This window comes from Lygodium microphyllum, chromosome 19 (genome assembly GCF_053477565.2).
Source record: "Lygodium microphyllum isolate KBCC chromosome 19, Lygodium_microphyllum_v1.1.10, whole genome shotgun sequence".
Classification (NCBI taxonomy): Eukaryota; Viridiplantae; Streptophyta; class Polypodiopsida; order Schizaeales; family Lygodiaceae; genus Lygodium; species Lygodium microphyllum.
Genome location: NC_141153.1, coordinates 105,323,823 through 105,345,325, shown reverse-complemented (window position 1 = coordinate 105,345,325; position 21,503 = coordinate 105,323,823). Strand labels below are relative to the sequence as shown.

Here is a 21,503-nt window from a genome sequence, read left to right as displayed (position 1 = left end):
ATATTTGGTAGTTGAAGGAAAATTAAATTCTTCTAATGCAACAAGCAAAAAAGTTGCTTCTAAATGTAGAAAGTAGTTGTTCTCTATTTGGCCTTTTAATGTGCGAAGTAAAATAGTTGCGCAAGTGTCAAAATTTGATAGCCTATTGGGCTTCCACTCCATCCACACCTAGTTTGGGGTATGTCCTATGCAATGGCACTAGGTTTGAGCAACCAAAACATATGTGATGATGAGGCTTGATGTAGCTTATGTTTATGAAAGTCTAGGCTTCAAAGTCAAGTGAATGGTTTAACTTTAGTTCAAAACCTTCGATTTTGAGAGAAAAGAGTTTTCTCCCTTTAGACTTTAGTTAAAAAACCTTTGATTTTGAGAGAGAAGAGTTTTCTTTCTTTAGACTTCAATGTGAGTTTGGATATGTGATGATGAGGCTTGATGTAGCTTATGTTCATGAAAGTCTAGGCTTCAAAGTCAAGTGAATTGTTTAACTTTAGTTAAAAACCTTCTATTTTGAGAGAAAAGAGTTTTCTCTCTTTAGACTTTAGTGTGAGTTTGGGTATGAGATGACAAAGGATTTTGCAAGGTCTAGGAAGAAACACTTGCAAATTAAGATTGTCAAGGTTAAAGGTTTGGTGTTTAGCTATTGCGACTTCCGCCTCTCCCGCCCCCCCCCCCCCCCCCCCCCCCCGCTCCCCGAAAAAAAAAAAAGATATTCTTTTGGACCATACATGTAGCATGTGCATGCAAGTGTACCTTAAGCTATGTGCCATGTGGGAGCAATTGTACATTAAGGCTCAATGTGTAAGCAAGTTGTGTCTTAGGGCTTACCCTTAAGGTACAAATTGCATGCACATGACACTTGCTAAGGCACCTAGTGAAGTGTGAGAGATGTGAAGTTTGAACCTCAAGAATTTTATCGGGAAAAAAAATATCTACATATATAGAATCTATACATGTGTGTGTATTTATATATGTATACACACATATATATGTTGTTATGCAGATTCTATACACCGATATAGAAAGAGAGAGAGCGCATTAAACCCCGAGGCTCCAGCAACGTACAGGCAGGCGCTTTTCCAAGCTGTCGTCTTCTTCTCCGGCACCTTTCTTCTACGCATTTTCTGCTTGCGGACTCCCCATAGCATCGCAAGAACCAGGCCATCCCTCTCCCTTTGACCATCATCTATGCATGTGGCACGATAATCTCTCTGGCAGCCGCAGCCATGCCGGTATGTTACTCATTTTGCTTGATTAGATTGCTTAATCTGCTTCTTACAAGGCATCAGGCGAGACTGATTCTTAATAAAGAAAATGAATTAGAATCCTTAGTTTGCGCCATGGATCAGTCTGAGCATAGTTACAATCATCATCTATGCATACGGCAGCATAATCTCTCTGATAGCAGCAGCTATGGCGGTATGTTACTCGTTTTGCTTGATTAGATTGCTTAAATTGCTTCTAACAAGCTACAAGCCGTGACCGATCCTTAGCAAAGAAAATGGAAGAGAATCCTTGGTTTGCGCCATGGATTAGTCCAAGCATAGTCACAAGAGCCTCTTCATTTTCCGCTTACCTCGAACTCCTAATCAACCTGGATGTTTCCAATGCCGGACACAGGGAATTATTGATACAAGGGAATCCATGCCGTTATATTACTCATTTTTCTTAATTAGATTGCTTACTCTGCTTCTAAGTAAGCATGCAACGGATAGCCGAGACTGCTTCCAAAGAAAGAAAATGAAAGAGAATCTTTAGTTTGTGCTTTGGATAAGTCCGAGCTTATACTAGCCTGTTCTTTTTTGCCGACGTTCCAGTGCCGGACATTGGAAATTATTGATGTAGGGGATTGTTCTGTTTGCAGGCTAGCCGAGACTGCTTCCAAAGAAAGAAAATGAAAGAGAATCTTTAGTTTGTGCTTTGGATAAGTCCGAGCTTACACTAGCCTGTTCTTTTTTGCCGACGTTCCAGTGCCGGACATTGGAAATTATTGATATAGGGGATTGTTCTGTTAAGTGCTAGATGCAGCAGCCATGCCATTACCTTACTCATCTTACTTTGTTAGATTGCTTAGTCGGCACAAGTAGCTGAGACTGCTTCTTAACAAAGAAAATGGCAGAGAATCCTTAGTTTGCGCTGTGGATTAGTCCAAACATAGTTACGAGAGCCTCTTCTTTTTCTGCTACTGGTGAAGTCTTAATCAACCTGAATGTCTCAGGTGCTGGATGCAGGAAATTTTTAATACAGGGGATTGTTCTGTTAATTGACAGGTATCCACAAGTCAAGATGGGATCAAGAAGAGAAACAACAATAAAAATGGATAAGTAGTAATTTGTAGATTGTTTTTCCTTGGACCAATGTGACTTCACTATTCTAAGAGAGTGAGATGTCACTTGTGCACACGAAATCTGAATTTGCTCTTCTATCAAATCCTTTTGATGAGTATGCATCTCGGCACATGCAAGGAGCAACATGCTAATCCGCATTACATATCATTACTGACAAAGAGAGCTTGAGCTCTTGCTAGAGACATATAACACAAACAGAGAATGCACACAAGATAGGAAGCTAAAGGCCTCTTCTTTTGTTTCCTTTTCTTCTAAGTTCTACATTAACAGTCTACTCAAGATAAGGGAAAAGTATAACATATATAATAATTGCCAGGTATGGAACTCATGCGTATGGCGAGTAGGCTATGGAGGGTGAAGCTGAGATTGAAAAATATTCATGTGGGCATTTGGGTACTTCAAGCGTGATCTTTAAGCATCACTTGTCATTGTCGTATGTACTATGGTAATATAGGTTTTTGGTAGATCATCGCTATACTGTGGGACATGGTGATTGTTCTTGGGGGACTTGCTCCCCATCATTGTATGCTTCATTGCATTGACCATCCATAACTTTAGAGAGGGTTTTAGCAGTGCATATTTCAGGGGTGTTGCAGTGCATATTTCAGGGGTGTTAAGACTTTTTATTAGGCTTTGTATTCCGTGCATTTATGGGTAATTGGTTAGCCCATTAGGGCTAGCTCATTTGTTTTGGGTCTCATCCCAAGACCTATACTCCACGCCTCAATTCTTATTGTATCGTGTGGTTTGTATGGTACGACTCATGTATTATGTTATGGATTTCATTGCTTGTTCATTCATAGTTTGAGTTCTTGTGTTTTCTCTTTCATCGTTTGTTTTTCTTAGTGTTCATGGGTCGTGATTCTTCCACTACTATTGTAACTTGCTCATTCTCACAAATACATCTATCTATCTTCATTTCTCTTTCTTTTTCTTCTCACAGTTTTTCTTACTCTAGCTCAAGTTCAGCCGACCATGAATACAAAAAACCGATTGAGTCATAAGCATATGTCTGTATACATGACACACACTTTCTTTTCCATATTGTTTTGTGGGAAAACCCAAGTGGGGTGGAAGCCACCATGGAGTATGAAATTTAAAAGACTCTAGCGTTGAGATAAAAAATGCATTACATGCTAATTACCCTCTTAAACAACCCCAAAACATGCTTATTTAATGAAAATGCAAACATGGTGCATGGTTCGAGAGAGTTTCAGTGAAACCCTAATTTGGGAGGGTCCATACACATCTATAAATAGACAGGCTGCCCCCATTCAGTCTCGATCCTTTTGTGCAGGTTTCTCACTCCATTGTATAGATTTTAGTCATGAGTCATTTACCATTTTCTGTCCAGCCATCATGGATTGCAACCCATCACTATCTAGTCCTAGGCGGTCTGTTTCCAGCCATTGCTTTGCTATCTGAAGGTCTCCCTTTGTTGCATTGTCATAATACTTGATTAGCTTGTGTTTTTAGTACTTGGTGCTAGGCAACAGGCTGTTGCCATCTCTCCCACTAGGTGACTGCTACGGTACATGCGTTTTTGTTGTCTAGCAGGCCGCTTACATCAGCACACACCTCTCCTATTGTCACGTGATAGTTCTCTGCCTTGGTGACTAGTTTTCAGCCTCTCATGGTACACTACCACAATTACTAGATTTCAGCCTTTGACTATTGTATTTGGGTGACTAGCTTATTGCCCTTCATTATTTAGCATTCTCTCATCTCGGATTGGTGGTTATAACACTCGAGATTTGTCTTCGGTGGACGCCACACTTCGATACTTGCTCTAACGTTGAGCATTTTGTACACTCTTATATTCATTTATTGCATAGATTCATCCACTTGAGAGTTCTCCTTCTCTCTTTGGTTGTGTTTGTGTTTTTAGTTTTGAGTTTTGTCTTTTGTGTTTAAGGATTGAGTTTCACATTTGGGTCTGTATTGTTGTGTTTTTGTTGTGGTCTTATGCTCTGTTATGCTTTGTGTTTCCTTAGTGCAAACCCGAGCAGCTACTCCACAATTTTCTTCACATGGTATCAGAGTTGAGTATCTTGCGGATATTGTTGAGTGCTAGGTTTTGTGCGAGGCACATGAACAACTTCTAACCGAATCACAATGTCTCAAGCATCTTCTTCTCAAGACCCCATGATGTCTTATCAGTCCTCTCCATCATTGGAGGCCGTGAGGAGGCATTATGGACTCGCGAGGAAGATGACAACCCATCTTCACCTTCACCTTCTTTGTTTTCTCATGTTCTAGATTTTAGTCTTATGTTAGAGGAGTTTTAAGAGCACTTGCGCATCACATATAGTCGAACTTATACCCCTCCTACTAGCTTTTCTAGTCCATCTAGACCAGTTGGTGAGGCAGGCCACCTCTCCGATCATGGAGGGCATACAACATTTGGGACGATTGACGACCCATTTTCTTTATCTTAGCCAAGCCCAATGCTAGGTTCATACAACCCCTTTGAGTTAGATGAATCAAAACCCTCTCCTATTTCTGCTTTTGGTGTACAGGATCCAGATGATTTTTTGTATGTAAACTTTAATAGAGGGGGCTATTGAAGTAGACATCCTTCATCAAGTATATCTACATCTTTCGCTTCATTTGAGTATATCTATATACCTCGATTTCCTCTTCTAGTCCACACCTCAATTTCCTCTCTTTTTCATTCCAAAACCTTGGATTACACCACATCCGTATCTTCCATATTGCAACCTTTGTTTGGGCTCCTAGCACATTCTTACTCTCCATCCCATACTCACACTTTTCTATCACTTCACATCATGGTGCATCTTTACAAGGAATGCTACCCTTTAACACTATCATGTATTTACTTCTAGCCACTTTGCAACATGGGGCTTTGTTATAGGGCACGCCACCCTTTAACACAGTTTTCTCCACCTTTCCACATGTGAGCACATCATTCCCCATTGGGACGGTTGTGATGGGCATACCCCTTACTACTTCTAGTCATATACATCCTTTGACCTCTCAGACATAGGGATTTCCTTTGCTTATGGTGCGTCATCACGCTTCCATGGGGCACTCCTACGTAGGGATTTCTCTCCTCTGCTTCACGTGTCCTGATTCCTCCTCTGTCATGAGGACGTGAAAATTTGATGCTTTGCTTATGTTTGACATTCGATTAAAGGATTAATCAAATGTGCAATTAAAAGATGCACGTGTTGCACATGTGAGGTGCAAGCTACTTTTTCACAGTTGAAGGCGGAAGGACCTTGTAAAAAAGATGGGTGTCAAAGGCAAAAGTTGTAACAAGTTGCACTTGTTAGATTCTAGGTGAATTTTGGTGTCAGTTTGTCCCTAGGACCATTAATTGGCCATTAAGTGTCAGTGGTGACACTAGGGACTAGGCATTAATCAATGGATTAATGCTTGTCCAAGGGTCAATTAATGCATGGGACCACTTTGGGTTGCAAATGACCTAGCCAATTAATTTTTGGATGGGCAAGGTCAATTTTTTGGGCATGGATTAAGGGTTGAATTAATTTTCAGAATTAATTAATTCTGAAAATTAATTAAATGACTGAAAATTGCTGAAAATGGATTAAGAAAGTTGCCACTTGGCAAAACTTTGCCATGCAAGTGGGGGAAAGGCTCATTAGGGCTGAAGGGAGAGGGAAATCTTGTTTTTTCATTTTGGAGCTGTTGGGAAGAGGTGTTGGACTGTTGCTGCCAGCTTTTGGGGCCATTTCCCAGCCATTGGAGACCATTTTGGTGATGGAGATTGCATATTCTTGACCTTGGGAAGCTGACAATTGCTGTTGATGTACTTTCTCTTGAAGATCACAGTCTCTGATGCTCCTATTGTTGTTGGTGCATCTGTTTGGGATTGGTACAGCAGGGCAGCGGCTGATTTTGATCAGTTATTCGCGGCAAATCTCAGAATTTTCTCTCTCTACAGCATTCTCTCATCTCCTTCAGCCTATGTTCAGCCATTCTCAGCAATTCTTAGCCATTCGGAGGAGATCTCAGCCATTTTTGGTGGGCTGATTTGTAATTTCTGCAGTAAACCCTAATTTATAGTAGAAATTAGGGTTTAGCAGCCACCTTGGGATCCGTGCCAAAGATTGAAGGCACAAAGGATTTCAGGAGCCAGCCTATCCCGAATTGATTTGGGGTAGCATTTGGCCAGCCAAATGTCAAATTTGAGAAGAAGTCCTGGGTGAGTCAAGAGGCAAATGACCCAAAAGGCTTGCTGGTCATTTATGATAGCAAGAGTAATTGGTTAGCAGGAGGAGATTGAAGAATCTCAAGTTGTACTCCTTCCAATTGATTGAAAGCTAAAGGAAGGCTGGTTGCATCCTCCGTGGGCTCCTCATGCGGTTATCATGTTCATGCCTAGCCAGTCCATGTCCACATTTGGATCCATTGTGCATACTTTCCGCATGCATGTGGGCACTTTGAGATTAATTTCCAAGTGTACTCCACTCCTCCACCCTATCTACTCTACCCTCATTTCCCACCTTATCCATCTCCTAGCACTATCACTCCTGTTGCAATGGCCAAGAATGCCTTCATGGATAAGACTTGTTTTAACAGGTCGAAATTTACCACTTGGTCTTGAACTTCATGCAGCCTATGCCAATGTTGAGCTTCAAGAGTTTTCCATTAAGGAAGGGGATGATTTGAAGGTCAAGTTGGTAGAATATGGGCGGTTACTCGCGGATTTTGCCACTATTTGCTCCTCAAACTCAGACAATGATTAGATCATGTTCTTCTTGAACAAGTTGCCCGAAAAATACTTCCATTTTCTCTAGCACATTATCTCACTACCTAGATTGTAGACCTTCTACGAGTTTAAGTGCTAGTTCTTGCGTTATGCAAGGTTGCATGACCAAGTTCACAAAAAATCCTCCATTCATCCTTATTAAGAGAGGGGATTGGTTTTATCTTTTTCGCAAGGTAAATCCAACAGTAGCAAGAACTCACAAGATGCGAAGGCAAGCCAAACCACGGATGATTCTCCTTCAGATGGATTCAAAGAAACAAAACCCATGTGGCAACAACTACCTAAGAAAAATTGGTTTTGCACACACTGCCAGAGATGGGGCCATGTGGATGAGGAGTGTTGTACCAAGGCCTAGGGTCTTCCTCCTAGCCGTCATGATTGCCTCCACTCTAGCTGGCCAGTCTAGTGAGGCTATGCCTCCTATTGCTGCCCCATTAGCTCCTTTGTTCCTAGTAGCTGTTGGGACATGTGGCGTACGGACAACCTGAGCAGCCATCCTTCTCTACTTCTGAGGGGTTGTTTGATTGGTCTGCGAGTACCAATCCCATTGCACTTTACGTATCCACTTCACATCCATCTCCATCTAGGACTACCTCATTGCCTCGTTGGGCGTTTCATTGGTAGAACCCTACTAGTGGGCATCCATGATGGTGGCCACATTCTTAGATGAGCTTCATCTTTGCACTCTTAAGTCTTTACATTATTGAGTGGGGCAACTAGGATTTTTTCCTTAGATTTTCATTCTTAAGTCTTCTGTTGCATTTACTCTCCCACACACACACATTTGCATCTTTGCATTGTTCTTTTAGTTAGCTTTTCATTCCAGTTTTGTTTTGTTTTTTGGAGCATCTTACCATTGACCTCTGTGCTTACAGATCTTCATCTCTTTTGTAGGGTTTTGTTTTCAGTGTAGGGCTAACATGCAGGTTTGCACTCATCCTACAAGGGTTGGAGACTTAGGATGTGGGCCGTTCCATTCATGGTTTCATCATCCTAGGAGTTTTGCTCTTCTACTAGCATGGAGGCTTTCCCTTTAGAGGTTGCTCATAATAGCATCTCTCTCGATGCTATCATAGTGGTGACTTATTTTGTTCTTCTAGTTGGGATGCTTCCTCACATCATGGTTCTCGGCACCTCATGAAGACCAACGTATGGCTCCTCTTCCTCCTCCAGCATCGACATCCAAGATCGAGAGGGGGCTGCTATTCTTCTAGGTATTCTACAGGCTTCGGTACTTGTCTTCAACATTGACCTTGTTGAGAAACTACATCATTTTTGTACAGTTTCCCTTCTTCATTCTCATTTTTGGTTTTATTTTCTAGCCCCAAAAAGGCTTTCTAGGGTCTTCTGAGAGAGTCGGAGCGCCGTACAAGAGATTTCAGTGGGCTAGATTTGAGACAGTTCGTGCCTATATATACGACACATCCCCCATTCTCAACACCTCACCCCACTCACTTCTTCTGAGATTTTCGTCTCTTCTCTCTACTCTCCTTCCTTCATCTTGTTCAAGTGCCCTGCATTCTTGCATTAGGTTTGTGTTTGGAGTTCATCTTGTCGGCATTATCATCCAGACATAGGTGATAGCTTCCAGAGCCCTTCCTCCTTTGCGTTTGGTGCTCACCCCTGCTGGCATCAGCATCCACTTGCCAGGCGCCAACTCTTCTCCTTCAGGCTACAATTCATCCTTGCGCTTGGCTGCTCCGGAGGTCCTCCTCCACGTGGCGCCTTGCTCCATCATTAGGTGTCATCTTTCTTAGGTGTTAGAGTTTGCATTTGTAGCATCTGGCGGCTGCTCCACCATTTGACATCACAGCACAACTAGCGTTTCCATCATGAGAGGCTCTTTATCTTTGCGTTTGCAGCTTCTGGCCCGCCTCCATCATCTGGCGACAATGCACCGGTCCTTGGCAGCATCCAACTTTGCGTTTGGGCTGTCTAGGAGGTAATCTTCATCCCTAAATTTGCAAATTTAGATGCTCCTCTCCGATGACAGTGCATCCTTTGTAATACGACATCCTTATATCAAATTCACTTTATCATCTCATTTATTCATCTGAGTTTCTCTTCTTCTTTTCTCAATGTTTGCCATACACACACACTCATCTCCCTATAAACCCTACCGTCTCTTTGGTTGCTCAGTCATATCTTGACATGGAATCAGAGCCAGAGGCACTAGTGAGCTGCGAAGATTCTGTGCATCAGTGAAGGCAAAGACATGTTAGAGTTTCAGCATTAACATTTGATTTCCTTACCATTTCTGCTGTGTCATTGGGAGATATCCTTCTTTTCCCTCCCACCCTTGTTAAGAAGACTGCTAGGGTTTGCACTGAGGACATACAGAGTGTACGACCACGACAGAAACACAAAGACACAGACATAGACACAGAGAGCAAAACTCAAACCCTAAATGCAAAACTCAAAATTCAAACCCTAAACGCAAAACTCAAAACTCAAACACAAAAACTCAAACGCAAACAGAAGAAGGGAGAGAGAGAGCACAACTCTGAAGTGAATGAATGCTGTAAATGAATGTAAGAGTGTACAGTGTGCTCAAGGATAGAGCAATGTCGGAGTGTGACGTCCACTGAAGACGGATCCCAAGCCTGTGACCACCAGTCGGAGTGTAGGAGTGCTGAATAGTGAATGGTAGCAGGTTGGTCACCAAAACGCAGCAGTTTGGAGGCTGGAAACTGGTAAACGTAGTAGTGTACCACCGATCGGGGGCTGGAAACTGTGCTCAGTCTGCTGTAAACAGCAGGCTGAAACAGTGTCTGAGAGTGTTAGGGCCTGCAATGCTGAAAACGCAGGCTGGCTGACCCTGGAGATGATGGACAGCAGGCTGAACAGCAGTCCGGGACAGTTTGGAGCAGTTGCCAGCAGCTGAGAGCTGTCGCCTACAGTAATGGACAGGCTGAAGATGATGTGGCTGCAGTCGATGATGGTTGGACAGTAGATGGAGGCGGGCTGCAGGCTGGAAACTGGGCGTTAACAGCAGCAGAGGGTGTGTGGGCTGGTGTAACCTGCAAACAAGGATGATGGCTGAATGGGGGCAGCCTGTCTATTTATAGATGTGAAAGGGCGCCCAAAAAATTAGGGTTTCCACTGAACTCTCTCGAACCGCTCCCCGTTTTAGGGTTTTACCGCTCCCCGTTTTAGGGTTTTACTCTAAAAGAGCATTTTTAGTGTGTTTTGGGGCTGTTTAAGAGGCTAATCAGCAAAAGTAATGTATATTTTAGCTCAACATCCCCTCTCAAGCCCAAAACTGAGCCGAAAGGTTAGGCCAGCCATGATGATGTTTATGTATCCCAAGGTGTCCCACCCCAAAAGCAACCAAGGCATCGGACAAAGGGTGCACGTCGGCTGCCCAGTGGCCTACCAAGACTACAGAGACGATGGTTATCTTACCAAGGGAATCCAAGTAGTCACCCCAGAGAGGACAGGGCATCGGACAAAGGGTGCATGTTGGCTGCCCAGTAGCCTACCAAGTCCTACAAAGGTGGATGGAACCACATTGAACTTTGTGTGTTGGTTTTTTTAATTATAAAATAAGTGTGGTAAATTTTATGGGATGCGGCCGATTGAGTAATAGTGACCCAAAAGACGGGAGTAGGGAGGGTACACCCAACACATCACAAAACCGTATAAGCTAACCCATCCACTTAGGGTGTCGATGACGAGGAAAAATAGGTGATGAGGTATCCATGTGATGAAGAAGGATGGTGGTGTAGTAACAACAACCGCCGGTGGAAACAACTTAGGATCCACTCAAGTGGTGCTTTGCACAATGAGATGCAAAGTATGCTACATGTTGAAGAATGCTCATGCAGCAGGTGCCACTTGGACAGTGTCTCTCATGGGGAAATTGTTCACTTGCCCAAGCGCCCTAGTACAAAGATGATGAAATCATGCAAGGCAAAGGGTAAGGTACAACAGGAGGGAGAAACCAATGTCGAAGACAAAGTGCTGAAGCCTGTAGAATACCAAGAAGGGTAGGAACCCCCTCTCAACCTCGATGTAGATGCCGAAGGAGGAAGAGGGGAACCATAAGGAATGAAGATGAGGAGGAAGCATCCCAGCTGGAAGAGCTAGGTAGAAGGCACTGCCATGAAAGCATCAAGAGAAATGCTATACGATCCGCCTCGGGAGGGGAAATCTCCACGCTGGTAGAAGAGCAAAACTCCAAGGATGATGAAACCATGAAGGAACGACGCACATCCCAAGTCTCTAGCCCAGGTAGGACTGGGCAAACCTGCATGTTAGCCCTACACTGAAAACAAAACCTACAAAGGAGATCAAAGTCTATAATCACAGAGGTTAGTAGTGAGATGCTCCAAAAACAAAACAAACTAAAATGAAAAGCTAATTGAAGGAACAAGTGCAAGGATGCAAATGTGTATATGTGTGTGAGTAAATGTAGCGAAAGACTTAAAATGTAAAGACAAAAATCCTATGGGTCCGACTCTAAGAATGAGAAAAATGAATGCTAGACTGACCTAGGATATCTGAAAGGACCTAGAGACATGCTAGTCTAAGAAGGTGGTCACCATCGCGTACGTCCAGTAGCAAGGCTCTGCCAAGGGAACGCTTGACGAGGTGGGGAGGAAGGTGAGATAGATGCATAAAGTGCAACGGGATCGGAACCTGCAGACCAATTAGCCAATCCTTCAAGAGTAGAGAAGGAGGGTCGCTGAGGCTGTCCGTGTGCCACATGTCCAACAGTCACTGTGGGGGTTGGAGGAGTAGATGGGGCAGCAGCGGAAGGTGTAGCCCCACTAGACTGTGAAGTCGCAGCAGTCTGCTGAGGCTTTTTAGGTGGAAGACCTTGGGCCTTGGAGCGACACTCCTCTTTCACATGGCCTGCTCTCTGGCAGTGTGTGCAAAACCGGTTTTTCTTAGGGAGTTGCTGCCAGATAGGTCTTGATTCTTTGGTTCCATCTGAGGAAGAGGAGTCACCCTTTGATTGGCTTGCCTTCGCATCTAGCGAGTTCTTGCCACTGGTGGTTTTTCCTCCCGAAGAAGAGGCAACCAACCCCCTTTGCTCTGAATAAGGTTGTGATGAGGATTTCTTGTGGACTTGATCATGCAGCCTTGTGTAACGCAAGAACTAGTACTCAAACTCGTAGAAGGTTGGCAATCGAGGTTGGGAGATGATGTGTTGAATGAAATCAAAGTATTTTGCGGGCAACTTATTCAAGAAGAATGTAACCTGATTATTATCTGACTTTGGAGAGCCAGTAGTGGCGAACTCGGCAAGTAACCGCCTATAGTCAGTTAGCTTGACTTTCAGATCATCCCCTTCCTTAAGAGAGAACTCTTGAAGCTCAAAGTCGAGATTGATGCGCCGAGTACGATCATGAGCCGCATAGCGGTCGAGAAGGTGACTCCAACGCTCTGACGCGAGCGGGAAGTGTTGCAACTGAGAGTGAAACTCAGGAAGCAATCCATGCATCAGCTCAACATTGGCTGTAGCATTGCGAACTCTCCATTGACAGATGTAGTCAGGGTGAGCTAGTCGAGGGTCCTCGGCATAGGCTCTAGATCAATGACGAGATCCCAAAGACCTTGAGACTCAAGCACTTGTTGCATGAAATTCGACCAAGTAGTGAAATTTGACCCGTTAAAACGTGTCTTATCCGTGAAGGCATTCTTGGCCGTTGCAACAGGAGTGGTAGTGCTCGGAGATAGATAGTGTGAAAAAGTGTAGTTGGGGTGGGATGGGGGAGTGGAGTACACTTGGAAATGGGCCCCAGAGTGCCCACTAGGCATGCGGGTAGTGTGCAAGGTGGATCCATAGGTAGGGATGGGCTGACTAGGCATGGGTATGGTAGCCACATGAAGAACCCAAGGAGGTGGGATGGGAACACTGGGAGCAGAAGATGGGAATCCCTGCGTAGGTGTAACCCAAGGAGAGTGTGAAGACGCACCATAAGCTGAGGATGAAAACCCCTGCATATGAGTGGTCATGGGAGATGTGAAGTTGGGGATAATGAGAGGGATGCCCATCATAGTCGACCCAGGAGTTATGGGTGTGCTCATTTGTTGAAAGGTGAGAGGCACTGTGTTAAAGGGTGGCATTCCCCCTAACGAAGTACCAGGGTGTAAAGAGGTAGAGAATGGGGTGGAGAAGGAAAATGTGCTAGGAGCGGAGATGGAAGATCCAACCCCTAGGGTGTGTGAAGCAGATGTGGATGTCAAGACTGTGGGAGAGAAGGAAGGAGTCTCACTTGTAGCTTTCTCACTTACACAATGGGGGGATACACACAAAGGTGGAGGCTGAAAACAGTTTTCCTCTTCTTAGTTGTGTAAGCCAAAAAGAACTCTAGTACAGAGAAATAGAAGAACCCTATATATGGGTCTCAAACCAAACTCAACTGACTAAGGTGGCATACTAACTGAGCCACGAACTAGAGTAGATAAGGATAGCTGTCATCTAGCTATTATTCATGGGCGGTGTACCAACCGCATCTGCAGCTAACAAGTCGGTGACATAAATGCACAACGGTTACCCTGGCATATCACGAGTGGAGCTCGATATCTCAACACTCCCCCTCGAGCTCAATCCCAATTCCTGCACACCAAGCAGGTCTCTGAACTTGCGCAGCTTCTCTGCGCCCAATACCTTTGTGAATATGTCAGCTACCTGATCCTCCTGTGTTGACATAAACTAGATCAATAAGACCTTGTAAAACCCTCTCCCGCACATAGTGATAATGCACCTCAATGTGCTTTGTTCTAGCATGATAGACTGGGTTATTTGCCAAGTGTATACTACTCATGTTGTCACAATAAATGACAACCGGCCCATCTGTAGGATGATGCATATCATAAAGTAGCTTATGCAACCAAGCTATCTCACATGCAGCCATTGGTGCACCCCTGTACTCGGCCTCTGTGCTCGACAAGGCAACTGTAGGTTGTTTCTTGTTGCTCCAAGTGGCTGCAGCACTCCCAAAAGAGAATACATATCCACTGGTAGATCGTCTATCAGAAATACTACCAGCCCAATCAGTATCAGTGTATCCATGCAACTGTATCTGCACCCCAGTCTCATAAAATAGTCCATACTGCAATGTGGCATAGAAACAGGGAATGGCCGTTCCGGCCTGTAGGAACGGCCTAACGCGTTCCAAACCCTCCAAGGAGGTGAAACGGCCAGGGAACGTTTCCTGCCGTTCCCCCTGCCGTTCCCTGCCGTTCCCCTTGCCGTTCCCCGTTTGGAACGGCCATTCCAAGCCTGTTTACTGAAAATTGATATTTTTTCTTTTTTTTTTTTTTGCTTGGGTCATAGTCCTTCTACCACACATTCACCCATCTCCATTGCCTAATGTGCACACACTAATCTCTCTCTCTCTCTCTCTCTCTCTCTCTCTCTCTCTCGGGTTGATTCAAAGTGTCAAGACAACCCACAAGCTAATTAGGAGTCCATGCAAAGTTCAAATTTGATACATCATCAACTCTTGCAAATCAGAATCAAATTTCAACTGATCCTCAATTTCAAGGTATTCATCCATTTATATTGTCTAATTTCAAGGGAAATTGGGATAATTGGGGCAATTCAAGGCAACTTGGAGCTATGGGGGTAATCGAGTCAATTTTGGGACATTTGGGTCAATTTCATGCATTGACGGGTATTGGGGCAATTAGAGGGACATTCTTTGGGGCAATTTGGGTCATGCAGGGCATATTTGGGGCACTTAAGACATGTGCCGTTCCCCCCGTTCCCGTTCCCCGACCTTGGACGTTCCCCCCGTTCCAGGGGGTCCCGTTTCCGTTCCCGTTCCCCGTTCAAGGTAACTATGCAATGTGGACTTCACATACCTGAGTATGCATCTAGCCGCATCCAAATGCGGTTTTCTTGGAGCTTGCATAAATTGACTTATCAATCCAACAGCATAGCTCAAATCTGGACTGGTAATGGTCATATAAATCAAACTTCCTACTATGCGTTTGTACATAGTAGGGTCTTCGAGAAGCTCACCTGTATCTGCGCTCAGCTTCACATTCTGCTCCAAAGGAACTGAAATAGGCTTACAGCTTGTCATCCCATATTTGGACAGCATGTCCAATCCATACTGCCTTTGCAAGAGCCATATCTCACTTGGTGATCTAATCACCTCAATCCCCAAGAAATAACGTAGCTTTCTCAAATCCTTCATCTCAAACTTCTGCTTCAATAGCATTTTCACATGAAGGATATCTTCATCACTATCACCTGTCATAATCAAATCATCAACATAAATGACAAGTAGCATAATATCTTTCTCTGTTTTTCTCACATAAAGTGAGAAATCTGCCTTGGAAATCTGAAAGCCAATAGTGACAAGATACTGTCCTATCTTGTCAGACCATGCTCTAGGTGCTTGCTTCAAGCCATACAAGGCTTTCTTCAACCTGCAAACAAACTCAGGATGAATAGCATGCACATAACTTGGTGGTTGCTCCATATAGACCTCTTCTTGCAAATCACCATGCAAGAAGGCATTCTTTACATCCATCTGATGTAAAGACCATCCCTTTGATGTAGCCATAGCAATGACTGCTCTTACGGTTGCCATCCTTGCAACCGGACTGAATGTTTCTTCATAATCAATGCCATATGTTTGTGCATATCCCTTGACTACTAATCTTGCCTTGTATCTGTTCACAGAACCATCTGCATTGTGCTTCACCTTATAAACCCACTTACAACCAATTGCATTCTTATCTTTAGGCAAAGGTACCAATTCCCATGTAGCATTTGCTTCTAAGGCATCCATTTCTTCATCCATGGCTTTCTTCCATTTTTCTTTTCCCATGGCTTGCTCAAAAGAAGTGGGTTCTGGTTCCTGTATCACTTTGACCATATATGCATAGTGAATGGCTGTAAAACCATCATATTTCAGCCTATCCACAGGATACCTAGCTCTGGTAGACCTGCGCAAAGTAGGTTCACTCCCAGGTGCTCTCAAAACATCCCTGGTCTTTCTTACTCCAGGTGTAACAATAGAAGGAATACCCAACTCATCATCAATGCTCTGTTCTGAGCCACTAGATTCACCATCCACATAAGAGTGACTTGCATTCACATCAAACATGGGCTGATCTACCTTCTCTTTTCCTTTTCGTGAAACTTGTATACCACTATCTGCATTGTTTTAAGGAGATTATTCTGATCTCAATCTGCTTGTCCATGGCGAAGAATGTAAACCACTGCTAGAGGACGCTCCAGGTCCACTAATATTTTGTGACTGCTGCTGTGAATTCTGTGCAGCATTACCATTTTGTGCATCTACATCATCAATCACATTTACTGGTTTATACCAGCTACTCATCTCATCAAAAACATCTCTGCTCACTGTAAACTTACGAGTAGGAGGGTTATAGCATCAATACCCTTTCTGCTTCTGCAGAGAGTAACCAATAAAGATGCACTTCTCAGCTTTTGGATCCAACTTGGATCTCAACTCATCTGGCACATGAACATAGGCAATGCAACAAAAAATTTTCAAATGAGAAATATCTGGTTTCCTACCAGTATATCTCTCCTCTGGAGTCATCCCATGTATTGCTGCAGTGGGAGTCCTGTTCATTATGTAGATTGCTGTAGCAGCTGGTTTAGCCCAGTAAAAATTTGACAAGTCTTTTTCGTTGAGCATGGCATGAGATACCTCTCCAATATGCCTGTTTTTTCTTTCTGTAATTCCATTTTATTGTGGGGTAGGACTAAATGAATATTGCTGCTTTATGCCATGCTCCTGTAAGAATCTTGCAAACTCATTTGAGAGGTACTCTCCCCCTCCATCTGACCTTAGGTATTTTATTTGCAGGCCTGTTTCTTTTTCAACCATAGCTTTAAGAGTTTTGAAATGCCCAAAAATTTCACTTTTCTTTTTCATAAAATATACCCAAACTTTTCTGCTATAGTCATAAATAAAAGTGACAAAATAATGACAGCCTCCAATAGCAGCTTTAGTAGTTCACACATCAGAGTGGATTAATTCCAATGGCTTCTTACTCTCTTGAACATGTCTAGGAAATGGTTTCCTTGCCTGTTTTCCAAATTGACAGGTTTCACATACCTTATGCATTTCTGCAACCTTGAATTTAGGTAATCTTGCAACAATATTTTGGGCTTGTATTGATTTAAGTCGCTGTACATTAATATGACCAATGCGTTTATGCCAGATATCAATATCTGCAACTACACCGGTCCCATGTACAAACATTGCTGCACTCAATTCAGGCATGTCTGCATCCAACGTAAACATTCTGTCCTTCTTATTTCCTTTTGCTATCAAGCGACTTTTATTTTTCATATCCTCAACAAAGCATCCATGAGGATTAAATTTGACTTGCAAGCCCTGCTCAACCATTTGACCAACAGAAACCAGGTTCTTGGTGATATTCAGGATATGAAATACATTCGATAGGTATTTCTTTTTCCCATCTTGCATAGACAAATGAATTTTTCCAATCTGCACAATGGGATGTGCAGTATCATCACCAGTCTCCACAAATCCTAGGTTTTTCATTTTCCTTGCATCCTGCATCCATTCTGCATGACCTGCCATGTGGTTTGAGGCACCTGAGTCAACATACCACACATCGTTGCTTTCTTTTGCACTTGTCACAGAATTGGTCATGTGCTGCACCATAAACAAATGCTCATTTCTGTCATCACCCTATCTACTAAAAGATGCATGATTCCCTTGTTGCAATTTTCCATTCATGATGTCATTCTGCTTTTTATAGCAGTCTTTAGCCATATGACCCATTTTACCACAGTAGTAGCATTTAACATTGCTGTTTGCATTTTGCCCTCTTTGCCATCCACCGCGACCTCTTTGGCTCCCCCTGCCTCTAGAGTTACCACGTCCTCCTTCATAGAACTGGTTTTCTTGAGTTTGCTACATATTTTGATTTCTACCACGGCCTCTAGATCGGCCTTCTTTACCTCTGCCTCTACCTCTTCCAGCATTTGAGTAGAAGACAGCTTTTTTTGAAGTTCCTCTTGAAGAAGATGCACTACCATTTCTCTGCTCCTCAGAAATTAGAAGAGCAATCAACTCCTCAAAATCAGGAAATCTTCCACGGACGGAAATGGATATTCGGAACTGTGCATAATCCTTTCCTAGACCATTCAAGGTCACAGAAACTAAATCATCATCTTCCACTGGCGACCCAATGGAAGCAAGTGCATCTGCAATCTTCTTCACCTTCATGTGGTAGTCATTGATGCTCATACTTTCTCTTTGTACATTGTGCAACTCTTGCTTGAGTTGCATTTTCCTGGCTTGCGTATTTGTGCTATACATTTTTGACAAAGTATCCCATGCCTCCTTTGGCGTACTTGCATCTTGAATATGCACAATCATAGAGTCTGAAATACTGATAGACAGCCAGTACATAACTTTTTTGGCTCTCTCATGCCATTCTTTAAATGCCTGCATTTGCCGTTGATTGGGAACATCAGGAAGAACTGGTTCTTCTTCATTTCCTGCAACAAATTCCCAATATCCTTTTCCCATAAGGAAATTCGTCATTCTAAACTTCCATGCTTGGAAGTTGTTCTTGTCAAGCTTTTCAGTGACAATGTGTGAAAGAGAATCAGACGCCATTACAAAACACTGCAAAAAATTCTGTCACTGCAAAAAACACATATTCAACCTCACAAGGGCAAATCTGCAAAATTGACGAAAGTGGTATTTGACCACACAGTTACTTCCTAGTGACGATTTTGCATCAACAGGCAACAAGGATGATTCTGTAACTCCCAATGTTTCTGCGCATAAGCATACAATGCAATTTCTACGGTAACTTTTCACTGACCTGTAGAACAGTGGTCGCACAGCAAAAAACAAGGCCTTTTCCTGAGTGCATGCGGAAAACTTCCGTCTCCAAAACAGGCCCCGAAATGGCCTCGAATAAAAAAAACAGGGATACTGAGGGCTAAAGCCCATGCCCGCAGCATATACTACCCTCTTGCTACACCGCGAACGGCGTCTCAATCTGAGACAATGCACTCTTGCACTTTTCAGCTGTGCTACCTGCAGAGACTTGCTCTCAAACTCGAAAAATGAAAGCAACACTGGTCCTCTTACCAGAACACCGCGAAATTGGTTTGCTTTCTTGAGCTCCTTACCACGAACCATGCTCTGATACCATGTCAAGACTATGGGAGAGAAGGAAGGAGTCTCACTTGTAGCTTTCTCACTTACACAATGGGGGAATACACACAAAGGTGGAGGTTGAAAACAGTTTTCCTCTTCTTAGTTGTGTAAGCCAAAAAGAACTCTAGTACAGAGAAATAGAAGAACCCTATATATGGGTCTCAAACCAAACTCAACTAACTAAGGTGGCAAACTAACTGAGCCACGAACTAGAGTAGATAAGGATAGCTGTCATCTAGCTATTATTCATGGGCGGTGTACCAACTGCATCTGCAGCTAACAAGTCGGTGACATAAATGCACAACGGTCACCTTGGCATATCACGAGTGGAGCTCGATATCTCAACAGTGGAGTGTAATCCAAGATTTTGGAAAGATGATGAGAGATGATCAAGGTGTGATATAGAAGAGGGTGGGATGGGAGGGAAGTGAGAAGTGTATGTGATATGCTCAAATGAAACAGAAGCTGTAGACGTATCTGAATTCCTTCTGCTTTCGTGAGCCCCCTCTATTGAAGTTCACATACGCAAAGCCATCTGGATCCTGTACCTCAAAAGAAGAAACAGGCGAGGGTTTTGATTCATGCAACACAAAAGAATTGTACAAACCTGACATTGGACTTGGTTGAGATGATGAAGATGGATCACTAGACATTCCGAATGCCGTGTGTTCTCCATGATCGGAGAGGTGGCCAGCCTCACCAACTGGTCCGGATGTGGTAGCAAAACTGGTAGGAGGGGTGTAAACATCACCGTACTTGTTGCGATAGTACTTCTCAAAGTCCTCTGTCATGTTAGTGAAATCTGGTGAAGGTCGAGTGTCGTCCTCCTCACCGAGTCCATAATGCCGTCTCAGGGCCTCCAATGATGGAGAAGCTTGATAAGACATCATAGGAACCGGAGAAGAAGGTGTTTGGGACATTGTGATTTGGTTACAAGTCGTATTGTGTGCCTCGCACAAAGACTAGTGTACGACCACGAAGAAACACAAAGACACAGACACAGACACAGAGGGCAAAACTCAAACCCTAAACGCAAAACTCAAAACTCAAACCCTAAATGCAAAACTCAAACCCTAAACGCAAAACTCAAAACTCAAACCCTAAACACAAAACTCAAAACTCAAACACAAACAAAAGAAGGGAGAGAGAGAATACAACTCTGAAGTGAATGAATGCTGTAATGAATGTAAGAGTGTACAGTGTGCTCAAGGGTAGAGCAATGTCGGAGTGTGATGTCCACCGAAGACGGATCCCAAGTCTGTGACCACCAGTCGGAGTGTAGAAGTGCTGAATAGTGAATGGCAGCAGGCTGGTCACCAAAACGCAGCAGTCTGGAGGCTGGAAACTGGTAAACGCAAGAGTGTACCACCGATCGGGGGCTGGAAACTGTGCACAGTCTGCTGTAAACAGCAGGCTGAAACAATGTCTAAGAGTGTCAGGGCTTGCAATGCTGAAAATGCAGGCTAGCTGACCCTGGAGATGATGGACAACAGGCTGAACAGCAGTCTGGGACAGTTTGGAGCCGTCGGCAGCAGCTGAGAGTTGTCACCTACAGCAATGGACAGGCTGAAGATGATGTGGCTGCAGTCAATGATAGCTGGACAACAGATGGAGGCGGGCTGCAGGCTGGAAACTGGGCGCCAATAGCAGCAGAGGGTGTGTGGGCTGGTGTAATCTGCAAACAAGGATGATGGCTGAATGGGGGCAGCCTGTCTATTTATAGATGTGGAAGGGCGCCCCAAAAATTAGGGTTTCCACTAAACTCTCTAGAACCACTCCCCGTTTTAAGGTTTCCACTGAACTCTCTCGAACCGCTCCCTGTTTTAAGGTTTTACTCTAAAAGATCATTTTTAGTGTGTTTTGGGGCTGTTTAAGAGGCTAATCAGCAAGTAATGTATATTTTAGCTCAACAACCCTCCCTTTTACAGGTTGGCACTATGGTATCATGGCATCTGTACTGTTAGATTGCTTGTCTACTGGGTGCTTCTACTACGGTAGGAATGGTCACATCCTCGAATATTGCCGATGTTAACCTTTGCTCCCTACCCCATCGGAGTATATGTTTCTTTCACTTGGCACTCCTTGTGCTGCCTCTCTTTTCTGGGGAACAAAGATTGTTTTGCATCAGCTCTTAGCTTACTATGCTCAAGGCAATAAAACACATCTAGTGCGCACTAAGTTCTTACGAGTAGATAGAGGAATTAAGACCTCACGTGGCGATAAGTCCTCCTGGAGACCACCACATTGCACACC

At 43.7% G+C, this 21,503-nt stretch overlaps 1 protein-coding gene across 1 annotated transcript in view; it reads left to right on the top strand.

Moving 5' to 3' along the window:
- Positions 1 to 994: 994 nt before the first annotated feature.
- Positions 995 to 21,503, top strand: part of LOC148020241 (RPM1-interacting protein 4-like) — a 73,955-nt gene continuing 53,446 nt past the window's right edge. Inside the window, exon 1 of the mRNA XM_087700571.1 lies at positions 995 to 1,229. Within this exon, the coding sequence (XP_087556697.1) occupies positions 1,224 to 1,229 (6 nt within the window). The 5' untranslated portion in view covers positions 995 to 1,223. The remainder of the gene's footprint in view (positions 1,230 to 21,503) is intronic.